Source organism: Myotis brandtii, unplaced genomic scaffold (genome assembly GCF_000412655.1).
Source record: "Myotis brandtii unplaced genomic scaffold, ASM41265v1 scaffold112, whole genome shotgun sequence".
NCBI lineage: Eukaryota > Metazoa > Chordata > Mammalia > Chiroptera > Vespertilionidae > Myotis > Myotis brandtii.
In genome coordinates this window covers 13,530,522-13,549,828 of record NW_005353838.1, presented here as the reverse complement: position 1 = coordinate 13,549,828, position 19,307 = coordinate 13,530,522, and the positions used below count along the sequence as shown (strand labels likewise).

Sequence of the window (19,307 nt, the reverse complement as noted above, 5' to 3'; positions counted from 1 at the left end):
ATTGAAGCATTTTTAAAGTAAGCATTTTTTAAATTTCTAAGTAGAAATAAGTGGCATCTGCTATAAAATAAAGACATGGCTTGTGGGCGCTGGCACTGTCTCCTCATCAGGGAGCAGCGTCCCACCGAGACCCAGCTTTCATTCTCTTGTCTGTCTTTTCTCAATCCTTTCACCCCCCGCCCCCTCAGGATCACCTTTGGCCGTAACAAATTCTATTTATGTTTCTGATTTAGTGATGTTCTTGTTCATATTTTATCCATTTACTAACTCGCTTGTGTTTGTCTTATGGATTAGTAGATGTTATTTATATGTTTTGGGTATGAAACCTGTGTTGGTTATGTGCTTTGCAAGTAATTTTATTAATACCTTTTTAAAGATTTGAGTATTCCCTCTGGGGTAAATGACAGGTAAGTTTAATAAAGACAATGCTTCCCTCTGAAGAAAAGGTCTGGCATGCTTACCTTTATGGGAACCCACCATAAAAATCCGGGTTACCTAGCTCAAGGGCTCTCTTTCATAATGCAATTCATTGTGTGTGCAGGTGTTATCTGCCTGTCTTCCCATCACCTTGTGGGAATTGGAGCTCAAGGAACCTACACAAAAGTGTCAATACTCTGGCTATTGATTTTGGTGTGAGTAATAAATACAATTCTTTGTCCATGACCCAAGAACTGTGACATTTCTGAGATTTCACCATTCATGCAGGTATCATTATTTGCACTGCAATATTATTGGTAATGTGGCTCAAGTGAGCGCTTGAAATTTCATGGCATACTTAGAAAATTATCTGTGGCCTGAAAGAGGTTATAACCTGAAGGACTTTGGTATCTTGGCTCATAAAATAGCAATAATGGAATATTTGCTTTTTATGGAGATTTTCCACTGTGATTCATTTTTGAGGGCAGAACTCAGATATTTGTTGACTATCTCATTAAAGAAAAATCGGGTGTTTATTAAGTGGATGTAGCTAGAATAGAATTATAAATGAAAACACAGTGAAGGTACAATTGGTACTGTCAGAGCAAGGACTAAGTTATTTTCTGTCAACTCTGGTAAAAGTTCATAGGAGTTAGGTAGGGATTGTGTAAAGCTGTCTGCTAGCTAAAGACATTAATTTCAGGCCAAATTCAGGAAAAAGCTTGTTGCAGAAAGGGAAACTGAAGCTTCACTTGATTTAACACCCACCCCCACCTTCATTTTTTAGAAGCTGTTTATTTTCTGTCAACCTTATTTCCATGTTCTGTGTAAGAGTCTGTAGAAGAAAAGCTTAAGACCATTCGGGATTGTTCTCACCCACCCCATGGCCTGAGCAGTGGAGGCTGCAGACCCCTCCGGTCTTCGGTGGGGAACTGCTGAGCAGGCGCAGACAGCACCTGCCTGTGTAAGAGTCTGTAGAAGAAAAGCTTAAGACCATTGGGGGATTGTTCTCACCCACCCCATGGCCTGGGCAGCGGGGGCTGCAGACCCCTCTGGTCTTCGGTGGAGAACTGCTGAGCAGGCGCAGACAGCACCTGTGCCTCCAGACCAGCCTGTGAGCTTAGGGGGAGCAGCAGAGAACCCGGGAGCCGGAGCAGACCACTCACCCTGAAATTCCTCCTGGTCACAGCTTTTCCTGCGGTGGCGTGCTCCTTCTTTTCGGTCTTTGCAGGGTCGCTGTAGAAGGAAGATGGGGAGGGACCGCCCGCGGGTGCTCATGGGAGATTGTACACAGGTGCAGAACCTCCCGGGCGGGCCTGCTCCACGCACGCACTGCGTGAGCTCGCTCGTGGGGATGGCACAGTCCACCTAGCGCGGGGTCTGTGCTACACTGAGCCATGGGAGGCAGGCTAGCGGGCCTCCTCTGCGAGAGACTGGCCGTTAGCCATGGGGCCAAGCGCCACCAGAAGCCACGGCTCCCAGAACGCGGCCTGAGCCTGAGGTTCCAGGAGCGAAGCAGCAGCAATAGGAGGGCCTCCAGTGGCAGCCGCACATTCAGCCCAGCTCGCTGGCCAGCGTTCCTGGGGACGATGACACTGACATCAGCCGATTTTCAATGACATGAGCTGCCAGCAAAAGATTCACCCAGGCTGTCTTCTGATTTATGAGGTAATGACATCAATTTTCCTTTTGCAGATGCTGCTCCATTTGGAAGTCAAGGTTGGTGCTACTTAAGTAGGTTTCTGCTGCAAAAGACAGGGCCATCCTGCTCCTTGATTTGCAGGACCTCAAGGGCTCCGGGCCTTGTGCAAATGTCCCTTTAAGTAGCAACAGGAACCCAGAACAACATGGTGTGGAACCCTTGCCGGTAGCACAGAAAAGCTAACCACTTCTAATTTGTCATCATAAGACACTTTTCATACGATTTTGCAAAGATGCCTTTTACATACATGTTTTTACTTTGATTACTAAACAGACATAGTAACTTGATATTGGAATGCTACTTGTTGTCACTTAAATCCAAGTGCCTATTTTAAAGCACTGCTTTGGAAGTCAAGGTTGGTGCTACTTAAGTAGGTTTCGGCTGCAAAAAATAGGGCCATCCCTGCTCCTTAATTTGCAAGAACTGCTTTCAGTCTGGGGAATGTCTCTGTTTCTCAGTTTTCTCAACTGTTAAATGGGACTATTGCCTACTTCACGGGCTTTAGGTAAGAATTAAAGAAGGTAATACTGTTAGGTACTGGGAACAGTGTCTGACACATAGTAAGCACGCAGTAAGCTATATTGTTATCTATCTACTATCTATGGGTATCTCTACCTTAAATCTCGAGGTAACAGACAAGTTTTCTTGCAGGGAGGAAGAAAACTACATCTGGGTTTCCAAACAAACAAGAAGAAATACTGCTTTTAAATATATTTTTCTAACAGCTTGTAGATAGCCATGGCTGTTATGGAGCTTATACTTATAAAGCTCGCCTTTTGTTTGAAGCTTGGTAGATAACTCGGTTCTGATTCTGTTTATGTCATTTTAGCTCATTTTTCTTCTAAAATGCACAAGCAGCATATAATCAATTTCTCTTCTCTCTCTCTCTTTCTCTCTCCCTCCCTCCCTCCCTTCCCCCTCCCTTTCTCCCCCCCCACACATGCACACACACTCACATTCCCTTTTCTTCAACACGCACATACAAGCATATGCACTAGTTTCATTTTATTTTTTTAGTCCCCAAAGGATTCACGGAGCTGGCTGTGTGCAACTGCTGTGTTTTCCACTAAATTGGCAGTTACCTACTGCCTGGAGTTGCTAGGAGAAGGTGAATAAGCATGACTATAGCAACAATAACAACCTGTGGAGCTCTGTGGTCTGTCTTCTGTATGGCTCTGTGTGTTATTTTCTCATTGTTGTCATTAATGTGTGTTGCATGTTTGTGAGAGCATGAATCATTTTCAACTGTTGGTTCCAGATCAATTAAGAGACAAAAACCTTGGCATTTAAAACAGGCACTTTCTTCTCGGGGTGGTGCTGCTGATACTGATTCCTGCCATCTGTTTTCTTATTCCATCCTGCCCTCCTTCCATTGGTAGAGAGGCTTTCAGCTTCTTCTGGTGCGCTAAAGTCATTCACGTTTCTCTTGTGCATAACAGAGCTCGTAAACTGTAGGAATTCTGATGTGTTTCAGTGCACGGAGCAGTAACAAATGAGCTGCTTTTAGGGAGATCTGGAGAGCTCAGTCGGTCAGTAGTACAGTAGCAGCTCCCATGTGCGGATTGTTTCTGTGAGGTCAGAGGATCCGTTTATACTGCTGTCTGCTTTTGGGGGGCGAGGGGGAGGTGGTGATGTGGTGAGCCGTGGATATGCCTGTCAAAGTCAATAGCTATTCTGGCAGAGGCTGCCCTCAGCTTTGCAAGCAATGTTTTGATAGATAAGAGATGCAACTGTATCACTGAGATTTGTAGTGGACTGAGGAATGCTTGTTTGAGCTGCTGACACTGACTGTTAACTGTATTGCCCTAGGAGTATCATCATGGGGTCTACTGCTACAGAAATCGAAGAATTGGAAAACACCACTTTTAAATATCTCATAGGAGAACACACCGAAAAAATGTGGCAGCGCCTGAAAGGAATGTGAGTAAGCTCTTTGCTTGGTTCTGTGTTTTTATTTCTCACCCCAAAATTGGACTATTAACATGACTCATTGTTGGTACTGTCTGACTTTGTGAACTAGTGTTTCCTTTAGAAAGATTTCCCTTAAAAAAGAAAAACGTGCCAGTCTCAGTTAACAACCTGCCTGAAAGATAAACATTTTTTGCACCTGTATGTTTTATGTAAAGTAAGGCAACTCCCTGAGAAAAATAATTCACTTTACTGTTATACTCTGTGGCTTCTTTTATACTTCCGTATGTGTTGTTTAGATATGCAGAAAAGTATCAGGAAAACTGCTTGCCAGGGCACTTGTAGAAATAACAATTTTATTGGGTAAATAGAGAGATTACTACTGGTACTTACTTCTCTGTGATTACCTTTTGAAAAAAACAAGGAGAGGATTAATATGATAATAAACTGGAAAGTTTGGTTTTAAATTAAACATTTCACATTTTGTGAGAGTACAGAATAGCTCATGAGATAAAATAGACCTTAGTGAGGTGGGTCAAGAGATGTGTTTATGCTAAACATGAAATGTAAGTAGCTGAGTCAAACTTTAATTGAAATTCTATTCACCTTGCTATTTAAAGGACATTTAAGTGTTTTGCCCTGTGTATGCTAAAATTCCTGTTTAGTGTTCCAGCACACTATGTTTACATGCTTTATTTTAATTATGTTATAATTTAAATATCAGATTTAAGAATTGGATAAAGATGTGTATGTGCATATTTACAAGCAGTTACTTAGCATACTTGCATATTTCAAGTGCAGATATATTTGCTTTTCTATAATAGCTGAAGGAATCCTATAGCATGTGAAATATTTTTCTATGATTCATGTCTAATGCTGTGTTTATATACTATTTTATAAAATGCAACATCTCAGTAAGCTAAGTGTCCCTATATTGATGTCTTAAAAGAAAAATTATATCAAACTTTGTTTAGAGGTAAAATATCCTCTGCTTTCCTTCATTTGAATGTACTTAATGATGTTTATATATTTAAATAATCTTGCCTGCATATTTTCTCACACTTGAAGGAATACATGGCATTACAGTGCACTGGTATAACAGCACAGTCATAGTGCAAACAACATTTAACAGAGACTAACTTTTAAACAGGAAGCCATCTTTACATCATTTGAATAAATTAGATAAATATGTTTCCAAGAACCTTTAAAGATTTAGAAATTACAGTTTTTGGTTGTTCTCTAGGTAAACAATCCCACAAAAACAAATAATAACTTAATTAGTTAACATAGATGAAAATTAAACATTGGCAATCATCAGATGATTTGTGTCCTAACCTAACGCATGGATGGACATATGTACAGGACAAATTATATCCCATATCACAAGCTATTTTAGATTTGCTTCCCTTTTAGCAGAACACGATGTGTTTATTTGGTTTATATTTGTTTTATTTTTTCTATAGTAACTTGAATGTATGAAGATTTATGGTAGTGATTTATGTATATATCTTTAAGAAATTAGAAAAGTGACTTTGTGTTTACCTAACATTTTAGTGCAAAGTTAACTGACTTTCACTTTACCAATTGACCTCAAAGATGAAGCTGTCATTCTGTTTCAGGAGAGGGTGATATAGTCAACAGCAGAACTTCTTGACTTAATATTCAACACTAATGTAGGATATACTAATATATGTATATACTAAGTAAATTTTGAGTTGTGTTCACACAGAGCCACTGAATTGACCATTTAGGGGAAAATTACTGATAACTAGGTTTTTATTTTATTTTATTTTTTATTATTTTTTTAAAGTAGGTGTTTTAAAAAATATTTTTATTGATTTCAGAGAGGAATAGAAAGGGAGAGTGAAATAGAAACATCAATGATGAGAAAGAGTCATGTATTGGCTGCCTCCTGCAGGCCCTACACTGGGGATCGAGCCTGCGTGTGCCCTGACCGGGAATTGAACTGTGACCTCCTGGTTCATAGCTCGAGGCTCAGACACTGAACCATGCCAACTGGCCTGATAACTAGGTTTTAAAAAAATTATTACTAAACTGACTGAAATGACTGATCATTTTTGCATGAAAGAAAGAAGGAATTTACATTTTGATACTATTACTTTAACTTGTACTTTGACTTAAGACATTTCTAGTATTCTAGGATTACAATTGTCAAAACAACTAGCTCTAAATCTAAAATCTGCATGACTAATGACAACCAAATTGTATAATTATGGTTCCTTGTGTAGTCTGCATTCGAAACAGTGATATGAGGGACTCCCGGTTCCATTGCTGAAACTGTCTTGCCTATTTAACATGTAATATTGACTCAAACAGAATTTTAGCTTATCAAAATTGCTAGTGCTAGGATTCCACTTTTAAGTATTGGCAATTAAAATCTTGCTATTCATGAAAGCTATGAAACAATTTTGCAATAATTTTTTTACTTTGGTAAAATAGACTGAATAAAGGCCTTTAACTATTCGTCTGAAAAGTGTTTTTTTGATCTTTTAGTGTATCTAACTTTACAAATACATTACTTTATTTCAACAGAATATTTTGTTTTTAAGTGTATTTATAATATGTGCATTTTTGAGGTTAGATAAAAATAGAGACAAAGTTTAATATAAGGGTTATTCAAGTATACCTTAACTATGGAAAACACAAGTCACTATAGGTAGATATTACAGAAAATATTTTTATAGGCATTATCATACAACATAACATTTTAGAACACTTTTTTTGAGTCCATAGAAAGAATCTTTAAATTTCATAATACATGCAAAAACTAAGTAAACTAAGTTCAAATATCAATTCTTCTCTACTATTTTTTACAAATTTTCTCTAATATTCTTCCATGAAAGAAAGAATATAATACTTAATTGGGACACCATATTCAGTATTGTGCTAAGAAATCTCTTCTTCCTCTGTGGGAAGAAAGGTGAAACAGTTTTTTCTTCTTATTTCTGTATATAGACTTGTATGCTTTATTCTATTAACTTTATTTTTACTGTCATGACTTTCAATCCACCTTCCACTACTAATTTCTTACTCAGTATGACCATTGAGATTCTATACCATGACTCACCATCTGTGATGGTAGAAATGTTAACAAATGACTATGGCATCATGTTCTTCATAAACTACATTTTAAAAGAACCATCTATTTGTTCATAAGTTATCAATTATTTAGGACCTGCACAACACTTCCTATTTCTTCAGCCATCTCAACACCTAATGAAATTTCAGAAGACTCCTGTGACTCTGGAACCTGTACTGCTTCCTACACATTATGAAAAGTTTTCGGACACTAGTCTTTGTAAAAATTGTTAAGTTATTGATTTCCATGAGGGAAGTTGATTTGAAAATTTCACATTTGTTTTCATCTATGTGCAGTGTTTTCAAAATTAATTTTAGAGATAATCCTTTTTTTGTGTCATGGTACTATTGTTTTTTTCTTTGTTAAAAGTAAAATAGTTCCACAACTGTGGGTTAAAAAAAATCAAGCATATTTAAAACATTGGTGCTGCTCTTTCCAATCAGTGCCACTGTTCTAAGAATTCAGTCTCAGGGGCGACAACATTTCCAGAAAAGTGTGATCCAGTAGAAATTCCAGTGAAAGCCACATGGCATTATAGCCAAAAGTAAATCAGAATGTTGTCTTAGTTGTTCAACACAAGAGAGGGAAGTTGGAACTGTTTAAAACCATAAGCTATTGACAAAAATATGAGACTCACATGAGCACTTATTGCCAATTCCTTTTATAGAAGTAGGACTAGAACCTATGGGAATTTCATAATTAGAAACTAACTTAATATATGATAATTAATTTTGCATGTATAGACACATTCCTCCTATCTCTCCCAATCCAGACAAATGTTCAAATAGTAAGATCTGGAGTTGTGAATGCAACAGTTGAAAGACTGGAAGTTAAGCTCCCCCCCCCCTGTCTTTGATTGGTGGTAAACATGATCTTCAGTAGTGGGAGAATAAAATATTAATATGCAGAAAGTGGAGGAGAAAGGAGGAGCTGTACAATAATCCCATAATCCATTTCAATGAGCTGTTGTGATCGAAGAGGGCAGTGTATGGTACGGTTTCAGATGAAGTAATCCCAAACTGTCATCACCAAGAAGATGTAGCAGAAATACATATTTAGAATGAAAATGGCAAAAAAAGGTGAAATGACAGGAGTTATTAGCACTGCAGTATTCCCCCCCAAAAAGTGAAATGACAGGAGTTATTAGCACTGTAGTGGAATTGTACTTTAGGATGGAGCAGCATTATTGATCAGAGGCAAATCTCATCCTTTTACTCTCCTGCTTCAAACCCTTTAAAGCTTTTGAGTGTCCTTCCTTCCAAGTTCAGCATCTTCTCCCCAAACCTGCTTGACTTTTGGAGCCTCCTCGCATGCCTCTCCCTCTGTGGCCCCCTCCCAACCTGACCAGGGTTGCCTAAAAGAAAGCTGCTTACCACTCATCTGCCTTTGCTCGTTTCGTTCGCTTATCCCGAGGGAACAACTCTTTTGTCTGCTCATCCAGGGCTGCTCTTGCTCCCGTGATCCTTTTAGAGATGTGTGGAAATGGTTCTGCTTGTTGCAATGCCCGAGGGTGCTTCTATGTTCAGAGGGCAGACATGATTGATGTCCTCCAGAGCTTGTGACATTCCTTTATCAGGAAAAATTGCCAATAGGCAGCCTGTGACCAAATGCTTACAGGTCTCTTCTTAGTTTCCTATATTTGAGTCATAAAGGAAACTGGACTTCCCTTTGCATAAAAAAATCTACCTTCCTACTGGACCATGAGCTACTGAGGGCAAAAGCCATGTTATTGGAATGGATTTTGTTTGTTTGTTTTTACTTTTATTATTTACTTTATGTTGAATTTACTCCCAGGCTATAAGTTATTATTTCTTCAGTTTCTTTTGTGCAATCTCCTCTTCTGGTTTAGGAACAGTCTGCTCCTTCGCAGAAGGATCATCTATCTCAATGTGGCAGGGAGAGCCTGTGTATGGGTTAATCTGCCCATGAGCTCTATAAGTTCTCCAGCAATCTCCTCTTCTGGTTTAGGAACAGTCTGCTCCTTTGCAGAAGGATCATCTCAATGTGGCAGGGAGAGCCTGTGTGTGGGTTAATCTGCCCATGAGCTCTGTAAGTTCTCTGGCACATCTTGGGAGCTTTGTTCACCTGGATGGGCTCAATGACCAGAGAATCTACATTTAAAACCTTAAGTTCAGCATTACTCTCTGCATTTTTCAGTATGTGCAGCAACAATTTAGCACTGATTTTGGGCCACTGACCCTGTGTCCAGCCACCATGTTGGGCCGGGGCACACCTACCAACTCTACCCTTGTATGACGGAACGGCACACACTGCTTCTGTAAAGTGACATCCTTCCGATGCTTGGTGCCTTTTCACATATGCATACCCTTGATGGCCTGGGAAATTTCCAGTGTGCTCTTAAAGTGAACAGGGAGATTTGAACTTCTTGGTTTGCATGACTTTTTGGGGTTTTCTGGGTGAAAAGTAAACCATTTTCAGAGGTCACCTCTGGCTGCTATCTGGAAGAGCCATGTTTGCTTTTGGATCCCCAACACTTTGTACAGTACCTGGCACATAGGAGAAAATGCAATAAATACTTTGAAACCAGTCAATGAATGAATAAAATTCTTAATCTTATAATGGCTCTAACTACAAATTTAGAAGATCAGTGAGGCTGCCAAAATAGGGCCTAAAGCTAGGTTGGAGGAATGAAGATAGATTCACAGCTAGAATGGGGAGAGAGACGGTGGAAGGAAGTAGTGTTTGCTTATAATCAATCTACTGTCAGAACCTTCCAGATGTAGCATATTTGTATTCTTATTTACGTTTTCAGCAATTTCAAGAGGTAAGTATCTAAGTTGATTAAATAGTATCCGGTGGAACTTGGATTTTGGAGACACATCTGCTTCCAAAACAAAAAAGAGGACATTCTCAGAATGCTTACCTAGAAAGGTCACTAGAAAAGGATCTAGACCAGTGGTTCTCAACCTTCCTAATGCCGCGACCCTTTAATACAGTTCCTCATATTGTGGTGACCCCCAACCATAAAATTATTTTCGTTGCTACTTCATAACTGTAATTTTGCTACTGTTATGAATCGTAATGTAAATATCTGATATACAGGATGTATTTTCATTGTTACAAATTGAACATAATTAAAGCATAGTGATTAATCACAAAAACAATATGTAATTATATATGTGTTTTCCGATGGTCTTAGGCAACCCCTGTGAAAGGGTCGTGGGACCCCCAAAGGGGGCGTGACCCACAGGTTGAGAACCCATGATCTAGACTGATGCTTCTTAAAACTTAGTACACGGTAGGCAGACTATTTGCCCCCTCAGACATGTTCATATCCTAATCCCCTGAACCTGTGAAGATGTTACCTTACCTGTCAAAGGGGAATTAAGGTAGCAAATGGAGTTGAGGTTGTAATCAGATTACCTTAACACATGGAGATTAGCCTGGGTTATTCAGGTGGGCCCAGTGTAATCACAAGGGTTATTAAAAGTGGAAGAGGGAGGCAGAAGACAGTACTGTGATGTGAGAAGTACTTGAGTTGTCTTTGCCAACACTGGAGGTGGAAGAAATAAGCTGTGAGGCAAGGATTGTGGGCAACCTCTAGAAGCTTGAAAAGATAAGAAACCAAATTTCTCTCTTTAGAGCCTCCAAAAAGAATGCAGCCCTGCCAACACCTATTTTTAGCTCAATTGAAACTTGTGTCTAATTTTTGACCTGCAGAATTGAAGATAATACATTTTATTGTTTTAAGTTGCTAAGATTGTGGTAAATTTGTTGTAGCAGCAATAGTAAACGAATACATGTCTCCTGTAATCTATAATAATAAAAGCGTAATATGCTAATTAGACTGGACAGTCAAACGACCTTCTGGACGTCATTCCAGACGTCCTTCCTGATGAAGCCGCAGTGGCAGGGGCTGAGGCAGAGGCAGTTAGGGGTGATCAGGCAGGTAGGCGAGCAGTTAGGGGCGATTGAGCAAGCAGTTGAGTGGTTAGGGGCGATCAGGCAGGCAGGCAGGCAGGCGAGTGGTTAGGAGCCAGCAGTCCCAGATCGGGCCTAAACTGGCAGTCAGACATCCCGCGCGGGGTCCCGGATTGTGATAGGGTGCAGGCCGGGCTAAGGGATCCACCCCTGTGCATGAATTTTGTGCACCGGGCCTCTAGAAGAAGAATAACAGAATAACAAAGTGCTTAATCAATAGGACCACTGCTATATCCTATATTCCTATCCTCTGCCAATTCTCTCTCTCTGTCTCTCTCTCTCTCTCTCTCTCTCTCTCTCACACACACACACACACACACAAACACACACACACATTCTCATTCTCACACAGACACAATGCCTAGAGATGGGACCAGCCTAAGTCACTCTATGGCAAATTAGAGTAGTCAGTATTTATTCTTAGCCATCAAATAACTCACTGTCTTCCATCTAACCCTACAAATTTTCTTACCAAGCTCTGATTTTGAGTATATGGTAGATTTATTTCAAATATCAAAGAATAATATTATGCTATCTTTCTTGGAAATGTTGATAAATCTCAATTTCTGTTGAGTATGTGATGGACTTTAATGGATCAATCAGGCAAATTAGTTTTAAAAAATTGTCATTTAGTCATAAAACAAATTTGAAGAAAATCACCTCATAAAATCTAATCTGGTATATATAATCTTCTATATATATATAAAAGCCTAAGCAACCGAACAACTGGTCACTATGACACACACTGACCACCAGGGGGCAGATGCTCAACACAGGAGCTTCCCCCTGGTGGTCAGTGAACTCCCACAAGGGGAGCACCGCTCAGCTGACCGGCAGGTGCCAGAGGCAGGGCTCACGACTGGCAAGCACCACACGGCGCAAGCCTGTTCCAATCAGGACTGACTGGGTGCGAGCCCACAGCAGGTGCAGCAGGGCTGAGATGAGTGGGAGCAGCAGGCAGGAGCCACAGGCGGTGTTGGACTGCTGGTTTTGGCCCGACCCCCACGACCCCCACCAGTGCACGAATCTGTGCACCGAGACTTAGTCTTAATATAAATCTTAGTCCTTACATAACATTATGTTGCGGTTTATAGAATAGACATTGTTGAGGAAAAAAACCTTAGAGATTAAGAAATTGAACTTTATAATCAGGTATTTTCTGATACCATCTGTCTTTTAGCTGAATGATAATGAAAATCTATTGACTTTTCTAAACTTCACTTTCCTTATTTGTACAATCCAGTTATTTCATTTATCATTTATTCACTTATTCAACAAATACCCACTAATTGTAAACTATGTCAAGCACTATTTTATGCACAGGAGCTTACATTCTAGTAGAGAAAACGCACAACAAAAAAGTAAATTATAAATAAGTTAACATGGTGTGAGAAGTGACCTGAATAGAATGCACCAGATGATGTGATCAGGAGTTACTTGGGGGAAGGTATTTTAGATAGTCAGGAATGATTTATCTTAGAAAATGACTTTTCAGCTGATACATAGACAAAAATTGATACCTACCTCTTAGGAACTTGGGGTGAGTTCCTAAGACACCACTAGTTCAGGATTAAGTGAGGGGATAGATTTAGGAGTCCACTTGATAGAGATCAAAATGTCAACTTTATTGAAGACTGAACTTGTATTGGACAATCAGGTTTTGGTATACCGCTCAAGAGACCAGAACACCTCTGAATTCAACTTACCCTCCAAAGCTGCAAACCTTCCTGGGAGAGGACAAAAGCTCCCCTCCTAAACTTACCTCATGGCCTCTAAGAGGTGAAGCTATGCTTTCTATAAGCAGAAAATCCCTTCCCTACCCCCACCAGGTTTGATTCCTTTTCCATAATTGACCAACCAAATGTTTCTCCTTCTCCTTTGTGAAAGAATGTGAAGAGTGGCAAGGAAACTTTTCCAATGTAAAGTCCTTCCATTTAGAATGAAGCATTAGGGTCTGGGAACCTAGACATTGCCCAAGCGAGATCGTGAAAATGAAATGAAATAATGTATATAAGAAATACAGCATGGCACACAGTAAGCTCTCCAAACATTTTAATTATTAATACCCCTGTAATCTTATTCATTCTTGTGTATTTCAATTCTGCCGTTTAACAGCTATATGATCTTCTCCAAGTTGATCAATGCCTTAGTTTTCTTATCTGCAAAATGGGAATGACATCATTAACTATCTCATAGGTGTTGAGAAGATTAAATAAATTAATGTTTGCAAACTGATTACAACAGTGTCCCGAATTCAAGACATTCTAGCTGTTATCATTTTTAATATTATTATATGTAAAAACAGTATTCTGTTTTTTTTCAGGTAATTTTCTTGTCAGAATCAGTGGAAAGAACAGGGTTGTCAAGATGAGAAGAGTTTCTCTTAGCTCAGTGGAAGTGGTCTCACCAAATCCCCAGGTTCCTCTTCACCAGAACAGAGGATTTACATCCCCATGGGAGGGAGTTGTGTAGGAGAGAGAGCTGAAGGAAAGAAATGGGGTGGCCTTGAGCAATCCACTGATAGAAACATTGCCTGGATGGGTTCAGCATCTTGTAGTGAGTGGCCTTGGAATGAAATTTAGGTCTCTATAACCATGTGTGACCCAGGGCTAGTCTTATTTTCTGAATCACTCTGGCTTGAAAATCACTCTTTAGGTCTTTTCTTACCACAGTCTGTGTCTGGTTGACAAGAGAGTTTACTTCCAAGTAATTAATATAGTCCCATAATTTTCCCTTTGCACATTCATTTTAGAAAATATGAAATTACCATTATGTTATTAGGTTGTGTCCTTTATTCTAGCATTTTAATAATCTAATCAAATGTATATATTTGAACAAGTCTGAGTCCCATGCAAAAGGACGGTGCTATAAACATTTTAGATATGAAAGGAATTCTTCATTAACATAATCAAACAGATGACAGTGTTAAAGGCTCATGAGAATCATCATGTTCCAAATATCAGGTCTGAACAAGTATCTGGCACAAATAACTGTTTATTGTTATGAAAATGATAATAGGTCAACAGAGGCATATAAATGAAACATTACGATCGCTTTGATTTCTTCGTTAAACTATTACTTTCTTGAAGTTGTTTAAAGAGATTATATTTTATAAAATACTTAAACACAGATTTTTATCAAATTAGGCTCAGAAAAGGATCACTGCAGATAATTTCTGCAAAATTTTTATATTTATACCTATTCCAATAATTTTATAAGTCACAAAAATGTTCTAAAATCTCTTATGTCTGATTAGAGTATGAAGTCGACAGGGCAAGAAAACAGAGGTCAACCTTAAACACTGAATAAGTGTGGAGAATCAAAGGATTCTTGGAACTTTGTACACTAGACAGGTCCTTGATTACTTAGAAGAAAATAAAAATGGACTTATTAGAACAGCTGACTTTGATCGACTTAAAACTGGACTTTCTAAGCCTTGGTTTAAAATAAATTGCATTTGGAGCAAGATAAGGAAAAAACACCAACAAGTTGGGCATCAATCACATTTTGATTAACTTAAAATATTTTAAATTACTTCATAATTGAATCATAGTAGTAATCATACTTTATAGCAATTTTTTGTGCTTTATAATTTCTAAAAGATTTTTCTTTTGATTTGTATGGTTCAGCACAATTAACCCCATTTTTCTGTTCTGATGACAAAACTGAGCCTCAGAGACATTCAATGACTGACCAATGTTTCACAATCAGTAGGGGGAGGGCCATATTCTTGGGCCCATACCTATTCCATTTAACACTGACAGATAATTCCAGTTAACAGTCAAGACTCACTAAAAAGCTGACCTTTCAGGAGTTAAAAACTGTTTCCTTGTGTTGATTATTCCAAATCCTGCCATCTGCTTGCCTAGTTCTGCATCCTCAGAGCTGAATACCAAGGGGAGTTATCACTTGGCATGTGCTTTAGATGTCAGAAACTCTCCAGTTTTATTTCTCTCCTCCTCTAGACATGGACTACCACTATGCCTTTAATTAATTTATTTAAGCAATGATTAAGCTGGTATTTGCAAGCCAATTAGACTTTTCCTAAACCCTCATGTTGTTTCAGAGCTTGGACCCTTACAAAATTATTCTAATTTTTTTGGCCTTTGGTATCCCAAACAACAGAAAACACTGCACAGTAGAAACATCTGGGTGTCTCTCCTTGAAGATTTTTATTTACTAATAAGAATAAAGACAGGAATTCTAATGGGAAAATATAGGTATTAGAAACTGGCTGGTGTGGTTCAGTTGGTAGAGCATCATCCAGTTGTGGGTTCGATTCCTAGTTGGGGCATGTAGAGGAGGCAACTGATTGATGTTTCTCTCTCTCTCTTTCTTTCTCTCTCTCTCTCTCTCTCTCTCTCTCTCTCCCCCCTCTCCCTCTCTCTCTCTCATCAATGAAAAACATATTCTTGGGTGAGAGTAAAAAAAAAAGAAACACCCAACTAGGTATTTTGTTCTTGCTATGCTGCCTCTTCTTTTCTTGTTATAAAGAATTTTAATAATACAATAAGGTTCTTTTCTGAAGTAAAGTGAGCAGAGTCTTTTCTCCTTTTCTATATTAAAAATAGTCTAAATGTATTTAATTGGACTTTATTTCCCACAGAGAACACAAACTACTTAAAGGCACACAGTATTTTCCCTCTTCCTTTGTTTGTGCACATTTGAGATGATTATAAGATGGATTAAAGAGCTTATTTCTACCCTTTAGAACTCTTAAAGTCTCCAAGATTGGTTCCAATATGAAAAAGTGTTTTTATATGTGTGACCTTCTTGAAATTTCATCCCCCAGCAAATCTCTGTCTGTTTTAATATTTCATGTTTTCCAAAGAACAGTCTGTTTTCCAGGAAAATTTCCATGCTATCATTTACTATTGTAGTGTATCTCAATTTGTTCTTGACTTCCTGCATCCACTATCGGATTCTCCCTCCTGCACAGACAATGAGCCTGGCCATGCAACTTGCTTTGGCCAATGGGATCTTAGCAAATGTGATGCAAGCAAAGACTTGGAAGGGTGTATGCATTGGAGTTTACTTTCTCTTGCTGCTCTTTGGAACTCTCATACCAGCTTGGAAAGAAGCCTAGTCAAGCCAACTGGAGAATGAGCATGTGGAGCAGATGTAATGGTTTACCATTGCAGCTGGGGCTCCACTAGACCACCCAGATCATCAACAACCAGGCATGTCAGTGAGGTCACCCTGGAATATTGAACATCTTCAAACTCATGAGGAAATAATAAACATTCATTGTTTTTGGCTACTAAATTGTGAGATGGTTTGTTGCACAAAAAAGCCAACTGATATACTCCAAAAATCATGCTCTTAGTCTTTAAATTTTTCATATAATTCTTCTCTGGCTTCTACAGTTTTTTCCTACTACCACTCTGCTTCTTTTTCTATCGTCATCTTCCATCATTTATTTCTTTGACCCAATCAAAATTTAGTATATAATTAAGAGATAAAAATTAAGGTCCTTATTTTCAGAAAGTCAGTCCAATAAAATTCTTCTCCATATTATTTCCATTTGCAATAATACTTCTTCCAATAAATGACCCCTCAGTGGCCTGTATATTAAAGTTGTATTGTTCTATTTCCCACCAAATAGAAGAGAAACATAGAATAAGGTAAAGAAACTGCATAGTTGCATAAGAAGAGGTGGTTCATAGCCTGTTGCCCTGGCAACAGACCTTGGAAAGGCCAGGGCTGCCTACACATCCTGTTACCCTGACAACAGGTCATGCAGGGCATGGGAAGGCCCAGTTCCCACTCATTTAGGCCTCTTCTTGAAAACCACAAAGAAAAAGAAGAAAGTGATTTTTGCATCTAGTTTCCCCCACCTACATATTTCTTCTATTATCTGAATCACTTTAGTATAAGATTGTATTTCCAGATGTAGGAGAGGATAAGAAAACTGATCTCATAAACTCTGAAAAATTTGCTTTATTTTGATTGGGTTAAAGAAGTCAATGATAGGGAAAAAAGGAGAGAGAAGGAATCAAAGTAGTAGGAAGAATAAATCGTGGAAACCAGAGAAGTAGCATATGAATAATGTAGCGGCCAAGAACTGATTTTGGGTGTGTATCAGCCACACTGGTTAGGTTTAGTTCATCTTAGAAGGTCATATATGTTAAATGGTTGCTATTTGGTTAGTTTTATTTTTTAGAGCTGATAATGTATAACCAAACATCATCATAAGAAGATGTAACGTTATAATTTTTATTAACTTAATTTTTAATTCTGTACAAACTTCCTTCTTTTTCATTCTTATTCAGCTTTTATTTTCTTTCATCACTTATTTTTTTCTTACCATATAGAGTAGATAAGAAAGCAATCTGATCAAATTCTTTTTTTCCCTTCTTTGTTCCTTAAACAATTAGTTTGATTATATAAAATAAATATACTTTACATGTACTTTTGGAGATATATATTGCTGTGTATTCATAATTTATGGTTTATATAAAATAGTTGTCAATTCAAAACTGGCTAATGCCATTAGTTTTGTTATAAGTAATTTCTACTAATTTTTCTGTGAATTAAAATAAAATCTTAGTTAACTCCTCTGGTTTTAAATGTAGAGTAATAGCTTTAAATTCTGTAAACCACAAGTCTTTAACTTTTGTAAACTAGAATTCTTATTGGTGAAGGGAAAAAGGTCTGGCAAAATCTTCTCTCACAAAACAGGAAAAGGGATTTGTGGAGAACAGATTTTGAAATTAAATTGAGTGAAAAAGGAAGTGTAGGCTGGCAAAGAGGAGTATCTCGGGGAGACTTTAACCATGTAAAGGTTGCATTTCTGAAAGACCAGGTGGGAAAGTTGGAGCCTAATCAGAATATCATTAGAGTCAGAAGGATTCGTAATCATCTGAGCCTAGATTAGGTGACCTTTCTAGGTACTCTAAATACACTTCATGTATTATTGTTATTGTCCATTTAATTGTTCTGCCCTCTAGGTAGTCCTTCTTTCAACTTTTGAGGTAATGGGAAGGAAGAGTTGGAATTCACTTTCTTATTATTGTGTCCTCAGTGGCTAGCATAGTACATTGCATGAAGTAAGAACTTAAAAATTTTTCAATATAACAAAAACCAGTAATCAGACAACATTAATAACTTTTACATTTGAATGGTATAGCCAGTAAAGCTATAGTTGTTCAACAGTAACATTAATTCAGGCTGGAGGGTCAAGTAAGTTTATAGAGGATATTTAAGAAAGGAAGTGAATGAGTTATTCAAACTTGACCAGTAGAGATTATTGGGGATGTGACTCTCACAGACAAAAATAAAAAATAAAACACATCCACCCCCCCACCCCCCAAACAAAAACAAAAGGCAAACTTTGTCATATGGAACTTAGAATCCCAGAGGATTTTTGTGAAGATAAAAATAATGTAACTAGCATAGTACATTGCATGAAGTAAGAACTTAAAAATTTTTCAATATAACAAAAACCAGTAATCAGACAACATGTAATAACTTTACATTTGAATGGTATAGCCAGTAAAGCTATAGTTGTTCAACAGTAACATTAATTCAGGCTGGAGGGTCAAGTAAGTTTATAGAGGATATTTAAGAAAGGAAGTGAATGAGTTATTCAAACTTGACCAGTAGAGATTATTGGGGATGTGACTCTCACAGACAAAAATAAAAAATAAAACACATCCACCACCCCCCAAACAAAAACAAAAGGCAAACTTTGTCATATGGAACTTAGAATCCCAGAGGATTGTTGTGAAGATAAAAATAATGCAATCATCAGTCTGTTCCATGTTTCCATGCCTCTGGTTCTATTTTATTCATTAGTTTATTGTGTTCATTAGATCCCATATCTGAGTAAGTTCATGTGATATTTGTCTTTCTCTGACTGTCTTATTTCGCTTAGCATAATCATCTCCAGGTCCCTCCATGCTGTCTCAAAGGGTAATAGACCATTCTTTTTTATAGCTGCACAGTATTCCATTGTGTAAATGTACCACAGCTTTTTTATCTACTCATCTACCGATGGGCACTTGTGCTGTTTATAGATTGTACCTATTGTAAATAACACTGCTATGAATGTAGGTAGGGGGACATATATTCTTTCTGATTGGTGTTTCAGGATTCTTAGAATATATTCATAGAAATGGGATCACTGGGTCAAATAGCAGTTCTATTTTTAATTTTTTGAGGAAACTCAACACTGTTTTCCATAGTGGGTACACCAGTCTCTATTCCAAACAGCAGTTATATTAGGGTTTTGTTTTC

The 19,307-nt window shown here is 38.1% G+C and overlaps 1 protein-coding gene across 2 annotated transcripts in view; it reads left to right on the top strand.

Annotated features, from left to right (window-relative positions):
* Positions 1 to 3,110: 3,110 nt before the first annotated feature.
* Positions 3,111 to 19,307, top strand: part of PDE1A (phosphodiesterase 1A, calmodulin-dependent) — a 255,007-nt gene continuing 238,810 nt past the window's right edge. Inside the window, exons 1-2 of one of the 2 annotated variants that reach the window (XM_014546520.1) lie at positions 3,111 to 3,227; positions 3,929 to 4,039. In XM_014546520.1, the coding sequence (XP_014402006.1) occupies positions 3,939 to 4,039 (101 nt within the window). In that variant the 5' untranslated portion in view covers positions 3,111 to 3,227; positions 3,929 to 3,938. Of the gene's footprint in view, positions 3,228 to 3,509; positions 3,695 to 3,928; positions 4,040 to 19,307 lie in introns of those variants that run through there. The other variant, XM_005857657.2, reaches the window with a different exon arrangement.